We start from the raw sequence: 13499 nt of genomic DNA on the forward strand, positions 1-13499 counted from the left end.
GTCTATGATCCATCAGTTTATCAATTGATCATCTATCCATCCGTGATCCGTCTGTGTATGAGTTAATCAATCATCCATCCATCATCTGTCCATAAGAGAGGAGACATTTTCATCAAGACAACAAAAACAGCACAAACACACACAGCTGCAGACAGCATGCCACACACACTAACACCATCTTGAATATTACAATAACTGACAGCGACATCTGTCAATCACCTATTGATCCAAACCAATCATGTCTATCAAGCCATCAATGTATCAAAAGAGAATTGGCATTTACAGTATATATGACAAATAACAAAAACAACACAACAGCTGCAGCTTGTCACATACAATCATTCTGTTTGTGACAAAATAAACATGTCTATCAACATATTCATCCATCCATCATCTGTCCAATCGAGAAACTGCATTTTATACACGACAAATAAAACAACAACAAAAACAAGACAACACTTTAACAGCTGCAGATACCGTCCATCATCCATCAAAACTTAGGAAGCATCACTGCGGCCTTTTATTTTGAAAGCGTGAGGCGGAAGCAGCGTGCCGTGCGTCAGCTAGCTTGTAGCCGTCGGTGCTAGGTGTTGGAGCGGGGCGATGCTCGTCGTCTGACCGCGGCAGCATCGGCAGGGAGCGGGATCTAGACCGCACCGGACCCCCCTGGAGTGAGTAAAAACATACCGGGTGTTAATACCCGACAGTCCGGGTCTGTCTGCGTCGATTCTAGAGGCTCCGTGTTTACAAACGGGGCTTAACGGACGGTAACGGCGATGATCGTGTCTGAGCCTGTTTTCATCCGTTACCGTCATTTAAGCGTCACATTCACACTTTCCCACCGTGAGCAGGTTAAAGCTGCTGTTTTCCTTCTCTACGGGCTGTTTTCAGACCAACGTGCCCTAAAAACACGACGAACTGATCCGCCCTCAAGTCAAGAGAGAGACGGGTTATCAATAAACCCATAATTAGCTGTTCATCAATAACCGATATCAGATATTATCACGGTGTCAGCTCAGGTAATCAGTAATCAATACCGGTTATTTATCACTTTCACCAGCTGACAGGTTTTCAGGTAAATAAGTAAAGAGTTTGCGTGTGGGAGGCTCCTGACAGGAATAGATGGTCCGTTACTGGTTGTAGTACAGGTAGTACTGGGTAGTACTAGTTAGTAAAGGTAGTACTAGTTAGTACAGTTAGTAGTAATACTATAATGAACCTCAATCCTGCTCTGATGAGTGTAATCTGCTGTGGAGGGCGGTGGGCGGGGCGTACAGGTAAGCCACACCCACCAGTGTGGCGTCATCAGGTGTTATTATTATCATAACCGTGTTAATAAGATGATATTTTATCTAATAAAGTCAGAACATAAATAAATAACTATTTAACTTAGAAAACTGTTTATTTCCTTGTATTTTTCTGCTAATTTCCTAAAAACAATTATCTTTAATTTCGCTGTAAATGACGCTGATGTTGGTGTTATTATACTTTATATACTGTATACTTGTTACTGTTATGAGTCCTCATGTTATGATGATGTAGTAATTAAGTGAAAATTATTTCTTAACGTGTACATTTAACAGTCGTTCTGAATTAGGTGAAAATTAAAGTGAATGAATCAGATTTGCAGGATAAATAAGGATATGAGTAATACAGGAACACTAGAAGTAAAGTACTTCCTGTCAGGAAATAAAATGTGAGGAAATGTGAGCGTGACGATCAGGCTGCAGTTGTTGTGACTGAGACTTTGTGTGTTGTGATGTTCCATATTGTTAAAACATCCATCGCACACTAGGACAGTAAGTCTAAAAGTTGAGTATCAAGTTGTAATAAACCGTCATCGTGGTTTTAATATATTGAGACTGAGGGGAAGGTCCAGCCAGCTGAGCTCACAGTCCTACTGGTTTTCAGTTTTCTGTCCTTCTCTGGTTCCCCCAGTGATTAGGACCAAGCACGAGCGGTAACAACCATGGTGACCAAGAAAATCCGGACCGAGTATATGAAGAAGTTCAGGGATCCCAAATGGGAGACGTTTTCTAAATGCTACGAGGACTCGCTGAGGTACCGTCTGACCCGGCGAGTGATGGAACATTCCCACAAGCCCTGGTTCTGGGAGGGCTGGGACAGCAGCTCCGACTCCAGCGGCTGGTCCACGCCGAAGCTGACCAGGAACAAAGTCGCCCCTCTGTCCCTCCCACCGCCGCCAACATCCTCGGAGGTGAAACAGAGGCTGTGGGAGCTGAAGACCAAACAGGATCCAAAACCGACTTCTGAGGACGTAGAGACTGAGGTGAGAGCTGGAGAGGCTCCGGTCGTAGACGCTGCACCGACTGCAGGTGAGGAAGCTAATCGTTAGACTCTGACCTTAACTGCTTAGTTTATTAAATGATTAGTCAGTCGTTCGATTAATCGCTTTAATGGATAAAAATATCAAATATTTTCTCCAGTTTGATCATTTAAGTCTTTGGGTTTTTGACTTGTTCGGACTAATCAAGACTTTTGGCTCTCAGAAAGGACTGAAGCTGAAACCAGGTTTAAACATCAGTCAGGCGTTAACTCTCCTGCTGATCAGACAGGACATGCAGTTTGAGTGATGAGGGACAAAAGTCTTAGAAGCACTGTTGATTTGTTGTGTATTTGCACAGAGTGAGGACTATAAACACCAGACTCTTGGAGTATTGGGTCATTAACTCAAAATCAAACCTGTGACTCTAACCTGCAGTTTGTCCGTTTCCTCCTGAAGCAGCGGTTGTACAAAACGGCGTGAGTGAAGGCGGCGAAAGTTCAGCGACCGCAGCTCCAAACACCAGCGGACCTTCAGATGACACAGACAACGGGGCGGCCGACACGGCGTCTTCTGATGCGGAGCCGGTGAACCAGCGGGTACCGAGACGACATCACCGCCGCCGCACCCCTCGCTCTGAGCCGGCACACCGGGACAGTTCTCAGGACGACAAACCAGCCGGTGCCCGTAAACCACCGAGGGCGAAGAGTCAACCACCGATCGGCACCAAGGAGAAGGAGAACCGGAGACCGTCCAGCCGACTGGACTGGGCCGAGAGACGGATGGAGGTCAGGAGGTCGCCCAACGACGTGAGTTAAAGCTTTAAAGACAAACTGAGAGTCAACCTTAATAAAGACTGACCTTAGGCTGCAAGTCATTATTGACATTATTGATCGATCTGATCATTAGATTCTTTGTTAATCAGTAAAATGTCAGAAAGGCAAAATGTTTAGTTTGATCAGCAGTGATATGACAGAAAACGGAAACATCAAATCCTCATTTGAAATGTAAGTTTTTGGTGTTTTGTCATTTTTTTCTGATTCTGAAAGTAAATGATTTGATTGTCTGATGATAAAATAACTGAGCAGGTCCAGCTGTTTCCCTGATGAACTGGAACTAATCAAACTGTATTTGTGGTGTGTCTTTTAAAGATTCAAAGGCTGAAACAGAAACAGACCAACATTATTGCAGCCTTGTCCTCTGATGTTACGGTTTAGGATGGAAACAGTTCGAGTCCGTCAGGGCAGCTCGGCCTCGTTCACAGGAGACCACAGCAGCGACGCCGTGATACCAAACACTCGGGAAACATGAATAATGAAACACTGGTGTGCTTTTCAGAAACCTCTCTCTGGTTTCTCCTCTCACAGAGTCACACGTCCGACGCCTGCATTCAGACCCGGCGGGAGTCCGACAAGCGAGGCTCCAACCTGGACCGGCGGCGGGCTCGCTCAGCCGACCTGGAGAAGTTGAGGCGGTCGCAGCTGGCGGTGGTGGACGACCGCTGGATGACGGAGTACATGCGCTGCTTCTCCGCAAGACTGAGGTAGAGACACGATGGCCCCACGACCCTGGAAACGGTGTCGTCTCGGTACAGTCCCTCACACTGAGACCAGCAGAGCGAGGTGAAGTAAGGAAGTGGACAAAGCTGTGAACAAATCTGAAAACACTGCAGGGTTAGATTATGGCCATCAGACAGATGTAATTACAATTCCCCACAGTGTGGTCTGTTCAGTCTGTACCATGAGTCTCGTTACTGTGGAGACACAGTCCACGTGTCCTGCTGCTGAAAGAGACCGATCACATGTTTTCGACACAAATAAAAATCCAACTGGTTCAATTAGATCTAATCAGGTCAGAGAATGGATCTCAGGTGGAGAGATACATCTGTTAATGTCCCACTGACTCAGTCCTGATGTTCCCACAGTGTGAACAGACCAAACCAGATCAGTTCTCAGACCAGATCTGGGCCACCTGCATATGTGGTCCTGGGTCCGATTCTTGTCCGATGCGTGAGTGAGCGAGCTCCGTCAGAACGGTCAGACCAGAATCCATGTGGTCGTTTTAACGTCTCCATCCTCTGCACATGTCGCCTGTCGTCATCATTCAGTGTGGGAAACATCAACATGGAGGAGGGGGGGCAGTGGAGAGACCAGGACCTTCACATTGGTTGGACATTTATGGAGAAGCTTCTGATGGAGCCAAACTGGAAGGAACATATGGGAACCCAGCAGCTTTGGAGGGAACTCTGGGAATTGTAGTTTACATCTCACCTGAAATTATTTATTTTTATTAATGCAGTGTCTCCTCCAATCAGGAGCGTCAGAAATGTTCGTCTATGCAAACGTGAACAAACTGCAAACTGATGGCCCGATGTAGCCCCGCCCACTTCTTTACTTCACAGTAAACATCCCATCATGCCCTTTGTGAGACGGACTGAGACTGAAAACCAAACAGTCACTGCTGATTGTAACATCTGGACTAAAGGTAAATAAGTAAATAAGTAAATAATCTGTAGGTGGTGACGGGCCAATGAGAGCTGGTGTTACTGTTCTGTGTTTACACATCACTTACACCTTTTTATTTCTTTTTTTAACGAGGCACCTGCTGGTCTGGTGGAACAGGCCTCAACATGCAAAAACCAAAATACCCATAAAGGAGAAAGTCAAACCACAGGAACTTTCTTTACTTCGTGATTCCAGATGTTTCTGACCCAACAGCAGCGACTGTGTGATTTTCAGTCCAGGTCCTGTCGAAGGTTCAATGACGGACAAACGTCAGACAGAATCAAAATCGATTTTATAGAGAAGGAAATATCACGATCACAGTTTGAATGTGTTTAATTTCAGAACACACACACACACACTGAGGCAGCTGTGTGTTTCTAACTCAGAGGCAGCAGAAAGGACCAAACTGGAATATTTTTGATATTGGAGTATTTTGATCTAATGACTCGATTAGAGGAAACTACTGCTGGGTGGGTTATGACCAATATAGAAACAAGATTTATCAAATAAACTGAGTGTTTAAGATATTTTCAGAGTAAAAAGTGTATTAATGCTGTGCTCGCTTTATAACCATCCTTTTTAACTCATTCATTTCTTCTGATATTTATTCAGCACACTGAGACTGTTAATGAGGAACATTCAGTGACAGTAACATGCTGCTTTTCTATTAACTGCTGTGCTAAACGCTAAACCAGTTTCTCTGTATCCAGCAGTTGGAACGCAGACTCAAACTGGATTAAACTGAAGATTTGAGCTTATTCCACTTTTGCAGGTTATTATGAAAAACACTTAGACTCATAACTTCGTAAGATTTGTTAAAAAAACAGCTCTAATGATTTGTATCGATCAGAAAATCAGCTGCATGAACAAAAACGTTCATGCAGTGAAACATAAACAACCTAGAATAGAAATGATTCACTGGATTAACTGTTTAGATTGTCAACTTTAACTGATAACGAGACTGAAGTGACAGTTTCTTTATTCTCAACAGTGAAAACAAAGATAAGAGAAATGAACGTGTTTAAACCGCGAGGTTTGTAACTTCCACCTCATTTAAAGGACAAAAAACAGATTTAAATGATCGTTAATGAAAATTAAAACCTACAGTCTGTTTCACAGTGAAGTGTCAGAATAAATTTGATGTTTTTTTTTTTATCGTCAGCTCTGATTTGGATTTGAAACTTTAACTCAGACGAACAAAGAGCCGGTGTGGGGTCCAGGCTGTAGGTGACCTTGGCCAGTGTTTGTTTCACCATCGCTTTAGTTGTTTGTTGATGTAAAAACCGACTTTATTTGTCACGTCCAGCGACTGGACCGAGGGCTAACGTTCATTAATGAAGTTCACTGAGAATGTTTATTGACTTCGCACCGACTGAACCTCCTCACTCTGAATGTGCACGTTTCTATTTATTTACTATTATTGTGTTGTTGTTGTTGACGTCAGGTTATTTTAAACAGGTGTGTCCAGTGTGAAACCACACAGTGAACTGATACTTCAACACCTGTTAACTGTTCTAACGGTCAAGGCTTTTATTTAGAACAACAAGAAGACAAATCCTGATTTGATCCCACTAAATTTCTAAGTGAAACATCGGGTCTGTACCTAACAGGTGTGTGTTCTCTCAAACTGGACATTTGTTTGTTTGTGGCTTTAATATTTTACCGTGAACAGTCTGAGCTGTTCTTTGTGTGAGGTCACAGGAAGTGTTGTGTACTTCCTGTTCTTTAACCTTTAGATCCTTAAATGTGGAGCAGAAGTTTACAAGTTTGTTTGTTTACATCAAATGTAGATTTTTGAGTATCAGGACGTCGAGACAATCACAGCAAAGTGTTTGAGCTGCTGCTGGGAAGTTGATTCAAAGTGAAGTGATAGAAAAATCACATATTTAAACTGTTTTCACATTTTATTGTCGTCTGTTTATCCATTAATCTACGCTCAGTGCCCACAGTGACAAAGTGAAAAGTCCTCAGACTGTGGATCCAAACTGGGCTCAGCTCTGCTTCCTGTTGCTTTCATTCTCCTGACATGGGTCCAGAATCAGACTGGAGTCCACCTGGGACACACTGATTTGATTGGACAGTTTAGAAAAACACACACACACACACTAGTGTTGTTGGGACATAAACCAGGACAGATCAGATCAGACTGTGCTGAGACAGATCAGGACCAGGTGGCAAAATCAGGTCTAAAGTCCTGAGTGTTCCCAGGTGGGACAACCTGGACAGATTCAGGAGACTGAAGCCGAAACTGCTGCAAAGGGGCTTTTACCAAGTCCTGGATTCAGAGTCTGAACAAAATGAGATTTTAGTTCTGGGTTTTAAAGAAATTTCCAAAAATCAATTTAAAACTTTTCACTTTGTGGGTGTTTGAGTGTTGAAAACACAAATTTATCAATTAACCAGTAAAAACTTTTACATCCAGAGAGAAGGTGTTTGCCGTTTCTATGAAAGTTTGACTTGTTGTGGTTTATTGGTAAAATATATGAAATATGTTTCATCCTCCTGAATATTAAATGTCACTTTTCATTTTCCAGTCCTGTATTTGAAAACATGCACAATTTATATATTTTCTTCCACTTTAAGTCTTTGCTGTGAATAAATCAGATTTAATAGTTTATATTTGTGTGGCACTGATTCTGTAGAGAACATTGGCAGGTTTTTACATTTGATCACCACCTGCACCATCACAGCAGGTGTAGAAGTTGAATCCTGGCTCCTGAAGAGCAGCCGTTAACCCTTTAATCCAATCAGCCTGTGCAGGGTCGAGTGGTTTTTAAAGGAACAAGCTTAGACACTTAAACGTGTGGTTTGTCCTGCACTGGCCTCCATTATTACTATTAAATAACAAGCATTTAGTGTTTCTGCCCCAGCAGCTGGTCCTGTATGACACCACTCAGGTCCTGTACTGAAGTAAAACTACAAATACTGCAGTGTGAAAATACTGTTACAAGTAGAGGTCCTGCAGTCAAAACGGGACTTTAGTAAAATGAACATGAGAGATGCTTTAAATTGATATAAAGCCTTTAAACCTGAGGCCACTATTTAAAACTCTGCTCGAAAAGCATCTTCACAAACAACCAGAATGATCTGAACGTCACATGACACAGATCCAACAGGATGTAGTGTGGACTTACTGGTAAAATGTTATTTTGTAGGAAAAAAGAGCAGCAGTAAACAAAGGTTCAATAAGAGAAGCAGCTGCTCCACAGAAACAGGGACAGCGGATTAAAATGTCTGGACGTTTGTTTATTTACAGCATAAAAATAGAAACGTTTCATATCCCCAGTGAAACACATGCTGCTATTTCATCACCGATGTGAGTCCAACACTTTAACTCAAATGAGCCTTCAAAAAGGAAAATTAAATAAAAAAAACATGCGTCGCAAACGTTTCCTTAAAAAAAAAAAAAAAAACTGTACAAATTCCCAGAAAAAAAAAAAGAATCTTTGTCCAAACGTTGGAGGTAAAAATAAATAGTGGTCATGAGGGGAGTCCTGCAGCCAGAATGCTGCCCAGCAGAGTCCGATCCTTCAGAGCATTTTCAACATCTTTCTCCTCGATCTTCAGAAACACCTGCAGGACGACAAACGTTCGGCTTTCAGGTCCCAAACTGACTTTTCTGTTTCCTCAACAAAAACTCTCTGAATCACCAACTTCACATTTCCACTTCTTCTTTTTCTCTGATCACTGCACTTTTGTTGCCCGTGTTGAGTTTTACTCTGCTGGGCCTCTGACCTTCATCATCAATACATGTGTTTTATTTCATGTTTTATCTTCTAAGACTTTGCAAATGTTCAGTTTCCAAGATGGCGTCATTTTGTAGTTTTACTGCAGGTGATAAACACAAACTGATGAAAGAACTACAACAGGAAACCAGCAGGTGTGTCACCTCACACATTCTCCCAGAAACACACAGTGGAACTGTGATTACTGTATAACAAATAATCGACTGAAACACCATCAGCTCTTTTTAGGACTGGACTCTCTTTAAAAGACCTGCAGAGGTTTTTATTTTCCTGTCAACACCTTTTCTGCTAATTGAAGAGATGAAAGTAAAAAGAGCAAACTGCTCCGTACCTTAGTGAGTCGAGCCTCCTTGGCTTTCTTCAGAGCGAAGATTCCTCGGCTCTCCAGCAGGGCGCAGAGCGACAAACACTCGCCCTGGCCGACGGCAGACACCTGCCTCTGAGCACACAGGCGGCTGTAAACCTCGTGCAGCTGAAACACAGACGAACAGTGAGGATCCACGTTTCTGCTGCAGCAGCACAGTTCACACTACACAGAATCATCTGTCTTTCCCACCGATCAGCTGCTCCAACACCAACCTAACCAGAGTCACCCAGCAGGGGTTAGTCTGATCTTATGGCAAACACTGCACCGCTAACACCTGAGATCACCAACAGTCACGTGACCTTTAGGGACTCACCTTTCCCAGGACGATCTCTTTGCTCCTCCCGTTGCGAATGAGCAGCAGGAGGCAGCAGACGAGCAGTTTCTGCTGCAGCGGGAAACTCTCTCCCTCTGAGCCGCCGCTCTGAGACGCCATACGGTCGCCGTACACCTCCGACAGCACCCGCGCCACCTGCGGCAGGCTGACCCGAGACGCTGCACGCACCCGGGGACAGAAAGAGTTTCAGTTATAGTGTTGGTTCCCGTTTGTTGCAGCAGGAAGAGAAACCAGTCAAACCTCTAAGTAACGTGTGACATCAGAAGAACCATCGGCAGGAACTGATCTGCCAGTAGAACAGCAGCAAAAGGAGGATGAACCACAACTGTTCTCACCTTTAGCTTCAGCTTTTGAATCAGCTGCTTGTTTTCTTTCGTCAGACTCTACGATCTCCACCGCTCTCCTGGGAAAACAGCAAAAATGAAAAGTGAACATCAGCTTTGAACCTGCTGGTTTCACAGCAGTCGGGTCTGCAGAGACAAAAAAATAAACCACACCACACAGAGAACCAGAGCGGTCACCAGTGTCAAACTAAACCAACTCAACATGATCATTTCTCTGTGGAGGTCACATGTTTACCTGCAGATGTCCAGAGCTTTCCTGGCGTCTCCCGACACCGCCGACACCTTCCTGGCACAGAACTGAACGGCAGAGGCGTCTAGGATCCCTTCAGCCGAGGCCTGACAGGAGCAGACAAGTTCACACAGAAGTCTCATCATTTCAGAACATGAAGGCAGCACATTGGGCCAGTCGGGTCAGTATGACAGAACCAATAAAGTCAAGGAGAAACTGTAACACTTAGTAATAGTAAGTGATAATAGTATTAGAGCTTTAATACTCTCAGAGTATCACACACACATTTTATTTTCTGCAGGACTTGATTTTCCAATGTGCTGGTGTGTGTTTATCTCTTCCTGTGTTTACCTGTGTCAGTCTGTCCTGAACGATGGCCGTCAGCTCCTGTCGGCTGTACGGAGGGAAATTCAACAGCAGGGGGCGACAGTGAGGACGGGCCTGCAGCCTGGGCAGGATGCGGTCGGTCAGATCCAGAGCGTTGGCAATACCTGGAAAACATCACAGCTCGTCAGTGCACAGGACTCAGGGTGGAGCAACAACACCTGGGGGAGAAACAAGGAGGCACCAGAGGCTGGGTCCACATCCCAGCTGCTGTTTTCCCTCCACTGACTCAGACCTGATGTTCCCACAGTGTGAACGGACCAAAACAACAACAGAGGGAAATAGACGCTTCACGTTGGTTGGACGTTTATGGAGAAGCTCCTGATGGAGCCAAACTGGAAGGAACATATGGGAACCCAGCAGCTTTGGAGGAACCTGAGCACAAATGACGTTGTTGTTCTTCACATGTCAGTTCAGTCTGTGCATGGTGGCAGTTTAGGAGCTCAGAGGGTTCACACCTGGTCCATGTGCCTGACAGACATGGGTCAAACAGCAGGTCTGATGGGAACAGCAGGACTCTCAGGGATGTGGACTCAGTCACAGTTAACAAACAAACTCAAACACTAAAACAACAAGTCAGATGCATTTAAGTCTCATACAGTTTCATTTCCCCGAGACATAACTGACAGTTTTCTCTGAGACGGTTCAGGCCCCGAAGGTCAAACGTCACAGTAAACTTGGTGTTGGACAGAGACAGAGACAGTTGAGCTCGTACCGATGAGACAGAGACGAGACTGAGGCAGGTACGGCCATTCGAAGATGGTGTAGAGGACGTCCTGCGCTTTACTGTCCAGCTGATCCATCTCGTCCAGAACCAGCAGCCTGCCGAGGACAGAGGGGCGGAGTCAGTCTGCTGTTTGTTATTTATACGTCTGACGAGAAGGATTATTCTTCTCATATAAACATCCTCGTCGCTGTATTTCTGCTGTGGACTCCTGGCTGTGGGTCTACTTACACCGTGGGGCCCGGGGCCGTCAGGACCCTCTGCAATCCGCTCTGTCCACCGGTCGCTCGCAGCTTTTCGGCCAGCAGGCGGAAGATGGCGTGGGAGCTTCTCAGACTCATACAGTTCACCACCACCGTCTGCACCGAGGACAGCTCGGCCTGATGGGACAGGAAGGACACGCGGTGTCTGGGTGTTTCACTGGACAACAGTCTCACAACCATAACACACTGGGATGCAGCAAATATGGCTGACACTGAGAAATGACTTATAAACTAAACCAGGTTCTGGATTCACACCCATTACGCTGAGGACACCACACTGACACACAGAAACATCTCAGTTGACCTTCCTGCAGTGATCTAAAGAATCCAGCAGGGGTCAGTAAAGCTCCAAACATCTCATATGTCCTCTGTCCAGAGTCTGGTGCTTTATTTTAAAACAAAATATACTAAAATACAACTAAAAAAGACAAATATAAATAAAACTACCTTCATCTCCTGGAGGATACAGTTCAGACAGGCTGTTTTGCCGGTCCCCGGGGCCCCGGAGATGTAGAGGCTACCAGGAAGACGCTGCAGCACCTTCTCCTCCAGGAAGGAGCGGATGGACGCCCGCTCGGCCTCTCGGGACAGGAGTCGCTCAGGGATGGCAGTGTGCAGGGCCTGCTTCACGCTCTGGAACCTGGACTCTGGAGGAGAAACAGATCAGGACATTAGGAGAAAGAGGTCACCTCTTAATTTGGGTTTTGGTGTGAGAAGCAAAAATACTTGGGACTTACTTTCTGCAAACAGTCGCACGACCGGTGGCTTTTTCTCAGAGCTCGGACGAACTGGACTTCCAATGGGCGTTTCTTGACGCCTCGGGGACGACTTGGCGGTGGGAGAAAGCGTCTGTCGTGGCGAGGACGGGACCGGCGAGTTCTCGTCAAAGCCGAGCTTTCGTGGTGAAGCCAGAGTCGGTTTGCTCTGCTTTGGGGGCGAGCCCAGCAGGGAGGCGCCGAGGTTACAGCTGTTGTCGTCTCCTTAGGAGGGAACATCATTGGTTATTTACCTCTTCAGCTAAACACAGAACACAACACACCTGTTTTCCTGTCTGGAGTCTCTCACCTGTGCGTTTCCTGGGGCTGAGGGGGAGCCGGGTCTGGACACTGGGAGAGGAGGGTGGTGGCAGTGGGCCTGCAGGGCGTCTGGGTGACAGAGGAAATGGGTGGGTGACCGGTCGTCTGGGTGACAGAGGAGTGGGCTGGTCAGAAGGACGTCTCGGGGAGAGCGGTCCAATCCGGGTCAGGGCCGCAGGGAGACGCTGGGGTTCAGGCTTGGTTGGCGATGGAACTGAAGGTTTCTCCAGCTGAGGCGTCTTGGAGCGGGAGGACGCCCTGCAGGACTTACGGCGAGGGAACGGGAGCGTGGGCTGAGCTCGGCCCTGAGAGCGCGTGCTGGGCATTTTGTGTTCGACCTGAACCACAAAGAAAATCCTTGTGTTACCACCAGGGACCTGGAAATGAACCAAGAACCCAGGTTTTACTGAGAGTTGCTTGTCACTTGTGTCTCTGCTGTCAAAGGGTCACAATAAAAACTGAGTCCTGTCCAAGATCAACTCTGAAGTCTCTCTGCACTGTGGACTGAACGGACCTGACTGTTGGTCCAAGCTCTTAAATAAACTCGGAGCCGCCGCGTCTCAGGAAACAACACGTGTAATGGCGCCAAAAGCGACACACACTCGGAGGAAAACACAGCAGATCCGACCCTGGAATCACCGTGGTTCGATCCAAACCACGTGAGGACACCACGGGGCTCAATCTGACAGGAAGGTTTTTCGTTTATAATCTTAAAAAACAGAAAATACGCGCGAAGACGAAGCGACGCAGAGGACTAAAGGAAAACAAGCGGCACAGCTCACTTCCGGTGTCTATTAACAATCTTTGAGCTCTTGTCACCAAAATAAGGCGCTGGTCGTGACGTTACCTTTTCAAACAGCGGACAGGAACCTCGTCAGCTCAGTGTGCTGTGTTGTCTCTGGGCCCGGGACTCGGTTCGTCTCTATCCGTCCCTCTTCTTTCACCAACTGATCCAAACTAAAGCGCTTCCACTTTGTCACTGCTCTCTGATTGGTTCAGGATAATACCGCCTGCGATGCTGATTGGCTGAGCACAGGCGGATGTTGCGTCAGGAGATTTCGTCGGCGGTTTTGGCGGAATTTCTCCAGTAACTAAGTACATGTACTCCATTACTGTGCTTTATTGACATTTTTACGTACTTGTACTTTACTTTGATTACTTTTATAGTACTCTGTACCTTTTCAGAGCGTGTACTTTTGACAGCAGTACACAAATTATTATACTTTTAACTACACTACACGTAT

General features: G+C 45.7%; 2 protein-coding genes across 5 annotated transcripts; one reads left to right on the forward strand and one right to left on the reverse strand.

Annotated features, from left to right (window-relative positions):
• Positions 1–581: 581 nt before the first annotated feature.
• On the forward strand, positions 582–4292 carry LOC113132375 (centriole, cilia and spindle-associated protein-like). 2 transcript variants are annotated; one of them, XM_026310369.2, is made up of 4 exons: positions 582–671; positions 1939–2336; positions 2744–3093; positions 3652–4292. In XM_026310369.2, exons 2-4 carry the CDS (start codon positions 1970–1972, stop codon positions 3829–3831), a joined length of 897 nt encoding a protein of 298 aa, XP_026166154.1. In that variant the 5' UTR covers positions 582–671; positions 1939–1969; the 3' UTR covers positions 3832–4292. The 2 variants fall into 2 exon arrangements, with proteins under 2 accessions (XP_026166154.1, XP_026166155.1); XM_026310370.2 differs by having other exon boundaries at positions 2747–3093.
• A 3721-nt stretch (positions 4293–8013) lies between these two features.
• On the reverse strand, positions 8014–13226 carry LOC113132371 (cell division control protein 6 homolog). 3 transcript variants are annotated; one of them, XM_026310365.2, is made up of 12 exons: positions 13103–13226; positions 12245–12593; positions 11917–12159; positions 11627–11826; positions 11148–11296; positions 10908–11014; positions 10160–10299; positions 9815–9915; positions 9571–9638; positions 9215–9393; positions 8866–9006; positions 8014–8361 (listed from the first exon to the last, which is right to left on the reverse strand). In XM_026310365.2, exons 2-12 carry the CDS (start codon positions 12579–12581, stop codon positions 8269–8271), a joined length of 1758 nt encoding a protein of 585 aa, XP_026166150.1. In that variant the 5' UTR covers positions 12582–12593; positions 13103–13226; the 3' UTR covers positions 8014–8268. The 3 variants fall into 3 exon arrangements, with proteins under 3 accessions (XP_026166150.1, XP_026166152.1, XP_026166151.1); XM_026310367.2 differs by having other exon boundaries at positions 11917–12154; positions 12243–12593; XM_026310366.2 differs by having other exon boundaries at positions 12245–12632; positions 13103–13223.
• Between the last annotated feature and the right edge of the window lie 273 nt (positions 13227–13499).

The sequence above is a fragment of the Mastacembelus armatus genome, unplaced genomic scaffold (genome assembly GCF_900324485.2).
Source record: "Mastacembelus armatus unplaced genomic scaffold, fMasArm1.2, whole genome shotgun sequence".
In the NCBI taxonomy this organism is placed as follows: Eukaryota; Metazoa; Chordata; class Actinopteri; order Synbranchiformes; family Mastacembelidae; genus Mastacembelus; species Mastacembelus armatus.